Consider the following 6,129-nt stretch of genomic DNA (forward strand, 5'->3'; position numbering starts at 1 on the left):
GTTTCCGGGGGAGGGGGAGGGAGAGCAGGGCAGAGGTCTCTCTGGGTATCCACACTCAATCCCTAGTTGTCAAAGCACTTTCATATGTGCTCTCATTCTGAACGGGAGGCTTGCACCAATCCTCAAAGTGTGGGGCCAGATCCCACTATCGCCATGTCACGGGTAGGAAAACTGAGTCTTGGGGCTTCCTCCAGGACACATAGGTAGGAGGGATGGACTTGAGACTTGCACCCAGATCTCTGATTGAATCACCCTGCTTCCAACATCCCCTGCCCCGCCTGAGCCTGCACTGGAAGGTGGAGAGGCTGCATAGCTGCCAGACCAGAAAGGGGCCCTGCTGGTGTCTAAGGCACGCTGTGGTTTTAGGAGCCCTGCGTCTGGTGGAGGGCCTGCTCCTGGAGGGCACTGGTGCCGTGGGCCTGGGCTGAGTCAGAGCTGGGCATCAAATGCCCTCTGGCCTGCAGGACCAAACCTCTACTCTGCTTGAAAGAGACCCCCCTCACTCTAACACAGAATAGGATTAAGGGACCACACCAGGGACTTGCACCCTCCCTCCCAGTCCCGAACCTAATCCTCCCAGACACTCCCTTTGTTCTGTAACCTGTTCGGGTTGCACCTACAAGTACCCAAACCAGGCAGAAGATTCCATTTTGTGGCTGAGGTATCTACTTTTTGGATTCATTTTTCTTCAGCTAATTTGGACTGTGAGAATGGTTACTTCTACTGAAAGTGCCAAACTGTAGCCTGATGTTAGAGTTCTCACCTGACCTTCTCATGGGTTTAACTCAACTTTCTCCCTCTTACAGTCATTTCTCTTCTGTATTCTGGAATAGAGGGCAGAACTGAACCTCACAGGCTTGGAAGTCAAATGTGAGAATGAGAAAATCGAAGGCCCACTCTCTTTTCAGGTGGCAGGGGGGAGACTCTCCCATACTCACAGCATTCTGGCAGCCTTTCTCTCCCCCCATCCTCCCCTGTGCTCAGAAAACCTGATCACCTGGCCAAGCGGGGCCCGTGCTGCTGGTGTAGTGCTCAGGAGCACCGAGGTCCACCTGTTATGGGGCCGGTGGATGGAGCTCTGCAGTAAAGTGAGTGGGCGTAGGCTCCATCTGGGAAAGGCTTTCAAGCTTTGGTGTGAGCTCCTCCTTCTAGAGCTTCTCCCCAGCATGGATTTTCTGATGCCGAATAAGGTGCGAGCTCCCCCTGAAGGACTTGCCGCATTTGTTACACTCGTAGGGTTTCTCTCTGGTGTGGGTTTTATAATGTTCGATAAGGGCCGACCTGTGCCGGAAGGCTTTGCCACACTCATTGCACGCGTAGGGTTTCTTCCCGGTGTGGATTCTCTGGTGCTGAATCAGCGCGGAGCTGTGGCAGAAGGCCTTCCCGCACTGGCCGCACTCATAAGGCTTCTCCCCAGTGTGAATCCGCTGGTGCTCAATGAGGGAGGAACTCTGGCTGAAGGCTTTCCCACACTTATGGCATTTGTAGGGTTTCTCGCCGGTGTGGGTCTTCCGATGCTCAATGAGGTTGGAGCTCTGGCTGAAGGCCTTCCCACACTCTTCGCATTTGTACGGTTTCTTCCCAGTGTGAATCCTCTGGTGCCGAATGAGGTGGGACCTGTGACAGAAGGCCTTTCCGCAGAGATCGCATTGGTGAGGTTTCTTTAGGGTGTGGATTTTCCGATGCTGGCTCAGGCCTGAACTCTGGTTGAAGGATTTCCCACATTCCTTACACTGATAAGGTTTTTCTCCAGTATGAATTCTCTCATGTTTTCTCAGACTTGAGCTCCGACTGAAGTCTTTCCCGCATTCCCTACATTCATAGGGTCTCTTCCCAGTGTGGGTTTTCTGATGTTGTGTGAGGGCTGAGCTCTGGCGAAAGGCTTTTCCACATTCCGGGCATTCGTAGGGCTTCTCCCCGGTGTGGATTATCTGATGTCGGAGAAGGTGCGAGCTCTGGCTGAAGGCCTTCCCACACTCACAGCACTCGTAGGGCTTCTCCCCGGTGTGGATCACCAGGTGCCTGAGAAGGTGCGAGCTCTGGCTGAAGGCCTTCCCACATTCCCGACACGCATAGGGTTTGGGTGGTTGTGCAGTTCTGTGAGGCTCTTTAGGGCCCGAGTCCCCCCTGCCCACTCGCTCATAGTCGGGTTTGCTGGGTTCTTCTCCAGCATGGATTAACTGACACATACTAAGGTCTGATTTCTGGAGGAAGGTTTGGCCAAATATGTCATCATCCTGGGGTTTGTTGATTTGGGGGATACTCTGGTGCTGAACAGGGCTTGAGCACAGACTGAAATTCCCCTCGTAATCATCATGTTCCTCGTTTGGCTCCCCAAGAGGGATCTCCTTATAGATAACGGCCATTTGCTCTAAACCTCTTTCCTGAAGAAATGCGTCCCCTAGGTCCTCCTCTGGGAAAAGTTCTTGCTGCATCTCTAACCCATCTTCAAACACAAAGGTCTCACCAAGCTTGGATGCCGGGGGAACCTCCATTGTGGATCTAGTATCAGCCCCAATGACTGTATTTCTTGAAAGATGTTCTTCTTTGGGACACACTTACTGTTCTTACAATCTAAAAAGAAAAGGGACATTGTCAAGCAGACAAGTCAAGCACCTAGCATGTGCCTTCTTCCTCTGCCAGAATCAATGCTGGAGATAACAAAATATGTGTAAGATACAATCTTGGCCCTGGCCAGTGTGCTCAGTGGTTAGAGTGACAGCGCATACATTGAAGGATCTTGGGTTGGATTCCAGGTCAAGGGCACATACCTGGGTTGCAGGCTTGATCCCCAACCAGTTGGGGCACTTGTAGGAGGTAACCAACCAATGTGTCTCTCTCACATCTCTCTCTCTCTCTCTCTCTCTCTCTCGCTCTCGCTCTCGCTCTCACTCTCTCCCCTCCCCCCAAAAAATCAATGAAAACATATCCTCAGGTGAGGATTAACAAAACAAAACAAAACGTCACAATCTTGCCCTTTGCTTTGATCCCCGTTGGGTTAGACAGAAGTTTGATTTGTCAGAAACAACTGCAAACAAGACAGAGAAATTAGAGAATCAAACACCACACCATAGTGTCTAGACCAGTGATGGTGAACCTTTTGAGCTCGGCGTGTCAGCATTCTGAAAAACCCTAACTTAACTCTGGTGCCGTGTCACATATAGAAATTTTTTGATATTTGCAACCATAGTAAAACAAAGACTTATATTGTTGGTATTTATTTTATATAGTTAAATGCCACCTAACAAAGAAAAATCAACCAAAAAAATGAGTTCGCGTGTCATAGGTTCGCCATCACTGGTCTAGACTCTCTGAGGACGTTCAGAAAGGTGGGTTAGATCAGGAAGTGGAGCCCATGGAAAAGGCACAATACTCCACCTGCTGGAGGGTGTTGGGAATGGGGTTTTGTTGGGAAAGAGCGTGCACTTTCTTCCTTGTGGTGCCCCAGCCACAACTCCGGGAGTCAGCCTCCACCTTCTTCCTCTCTCACCTGCATGGCCTGTCTTCTGTTTCCTGAGGCTTTATTGAAGGGGTCTGCCTCTGCCTCTCTGTCTTTGCTGCGATTCCGGAGCTCAGGCCGCAGTGCAAATCCCCGAGATCATTTCAACACTCCCCTCCCAAATGGCTGCCTGTCTCCAACTTCTGTTCCTTCCGCGGGTCCATTCCCTGCATTGACACCAGTGTGAGATGCCCCAATACAGGCCCGATGGTGTCATTTCTCTTCTCAGGAGCCTGTGACAGCTCAGCTCACTCACCAGGCCTTCGTGCATGGCCCTTCCAGCCCATCTCCTGGCCCTCCTTCCACACACCCCTAACCTTCCATTTCATCTGTGCTGCTGCAGCTTCTGCCTGCCAGGTCCCTCCCCTTTCTCAGACTGTCACTGGCTCATCCTTCCAGGCTCAGTCCAGACGTCCCCTCTTCTCTCACCCTCAGACTGACTACCTCAGGCACGCCCCTCCGTGACCCACGGAGCTTGGTGCATGCACCACCCTGGATGGCACACATGGGTTGACAGGACTCTCCCCACCACTACCTGTGAGTTCCTTCAGGGCAAGTCCTGGGCTCCTTCATTTTGGAACCCTGAGCCCCAGCACAACAGGACAATCTCTACACCTACATTTGTTGAATTATACACAACCGAATGGAGGAAAAGCCATCTGGTTTTGTGCTAGAACTGATTGTCACACTTGAACTCTTTTTTTTTTAATATATTTTATTGATTTTTGACAGAGAGAAAGGGAGAGGGATAGAGAGTTAGAAACATCGATGAGAAACATCGATCAGCTGCCTCCTGCACACTCCCTACTGGGGATGTGCCTGCAACCAAGGTACATGCCCTTGACCGGAATCGAACCTAGGACCCTTGAGTCCGCAGGCCGACACTCTATCCACTGAGCCAAACCAGTTAGGGCTCACTTGAACTCTTTATAAAAAAAAAAATCAATTCTCTGGAAGATATAAACAAATAAACAGACAAAAGCATGACTGCTCCAGTTGGAGGAGGGTGTTTCTGCAGGAACAAAGAAGGAAACTGGAACACACGCACACCCCCCCTTAGCCCCTCAGCCCCTGTGGTGGCCCGGGGGAGCCTCTCAGGACCCCATTCAGAAACTTCTGTGCAGCTAAAGGGAAACTCCCAGCTACCATAAGGATAACAGCTCATGTGTACTGAGTGTCTGCTCTGTGCTAGGCACTACTAGACCTTTACAAGTGTTTCTCACTTAATCTTCACAACTCTATACACAGGTACTACTATTACTATCCTTACCTTGAAGCTTAGAGAGTAACAGAATCAAAAATATACATATTAGTCAGAATAGCCATGAAGGAGCCCATTTCTATTTGGAAATATCTTCTTGATGAATTTCAGCCACTTTAATGAATTGTCTTTGCTCATTTCACCCCCTCTTACCCTCCTCTTCAGATACCATAATCTCCAACCCTTCCAGTTCTCTCACTCAACCTCACCGAGCCTAATAGCCCCCTATCTTTTATTTTTTAATTTTTATTGATTTCAGAGAGGAATGGCGAGAGAGAGAGAGAAACGTCAATGATGAGAATCACAGATTGGCTGCGTCTTGCATGCCCCCTACTGGAGATCGAGCCTGCAACCCAGGCATGTGCCCTTGACCAGAATCAAACCCAGGACCCTTCGGTCTGCAGGCCAATGCTCTATCCACTGAGTCAAACCGGCCAGGGCTAATATTTCCCCATTTTCACTTCGTTCTCCTCTTCTAGTTCTGCCCACTCCCTTCTAGCTTAGATCCCCTCCTTCTATAGTGGGTCTAACTATAGACGTCACTTCAGCTAACTCTCTGACCAGCACCACATTCCTCATTTCCTTGCCCTGCTGCAACCGGCCACTAACTCCTCCTCTGCCAATTCCTCATAAAATGTTAAATGCTGCCAAGGAAAATCATACGACTGCGTATGGCAGCGAGACAGATTTCATGTTTCCAATTTCAGCTGGGACCTCAGCACGCGGCTCCAGCAGCCAATGACCTCCTTGCTGCCAGTCTTCTCTTCTCCGTGCCCTTCCCCACCCCTTCTGGCACTGTCACCAATACCTCCTTCTCAAAACCCTTCATTTGAGAGGATGCAAATTGGCAGCCTGGGGATCCTGCCACAGACACGTTTTGTCTGGCTCTCAAACGAGCTGGGCTTTTCCTTTTTGTGTGACTTAGCCGCCAACATGGAAAACTCAGTGGTTCTCTGGCCTTCTCTTCAAAAACTAAAGATGTGACAATATGGGCTCATCCCTTCACTAAGCCCACCTTGCCTACCGGGACACCTCAAGGCTTTGAGCTGGCTGGACAAATCACCCCACTCCCACATCCTGCCTTATTCCCTTGGTTACTGAAAGATCCCCCCCCCCCCAATTTTTATTGCCTGGGATGCCTCCTTCTGCGTATTGCAACTCTTCTTCCACCCACCTGCTAAATCCTGGTGTTCCCAAGGTTTCCTCTTAGCAATTTTCCATTCCCGCTCTGTCCCACCTACACCTGAAGCAGTGGTTCTCAACCTTCTGGCCCTTTAAATACAGTTCCTCATGTTGTGACCCAACCATAAAATTATTTTTGTGGCCACTTCATAACTTTAATTTTGCTACTGTTATGAATCGTAATGTA

The 6,129-nt window shown here is 50.0% G+C and overlaps 1 protein-coding gene across 1 annotated transcript; it reads right to left on the bottom strand.

The window, feature by feature from the left end:
• Window positions 1-941: 941 nt before the first annotated feature.
• On the bottom strand, window positions 942-2,594 carry ZNF70 (zinc finger protein 70). The gene has a single exon (XM_006768867.2). The coding sequence runs from the start codon at window positions 2,493-2,495 to the stop codon at window positions 1,149-1,151; it is 1,347 nt and encodes a 448-aa protein (XP_006768930.1). The 5' UTR covers window positions 2,496-2,594; the 3' UTR covers window positions 942-1,148.
• Window positions 2,595-6,129: the final 3,535 nt, after the last annotated feature.

The sequence above is a fragment of the Myotis davidii genome, unplaced genomic scaffold (genome assembly GCF_000327345.1).
Source record: "Myotis davidii unplaced genomic scaffold, ASM32734v1 scaffold223, whole genome shotgun sequence".
NCBI classification, from domain to species: Eukaryota; Metazoa; Chordata; class Mammalia; order Chiroptera; family Vespertilionidae; genus Myotis; species Myotis davidii.

Bases quoted from the DNA above. Each gene is read 5' to 3' on its own strand.
- ZNF70 (XM_006768867.2), bottom strand. From the start codon at position 2,495: ATGGAGGTTCCCCCGGCATCCAAGCTTGGTGAGACCTTTGTGTTTGAA.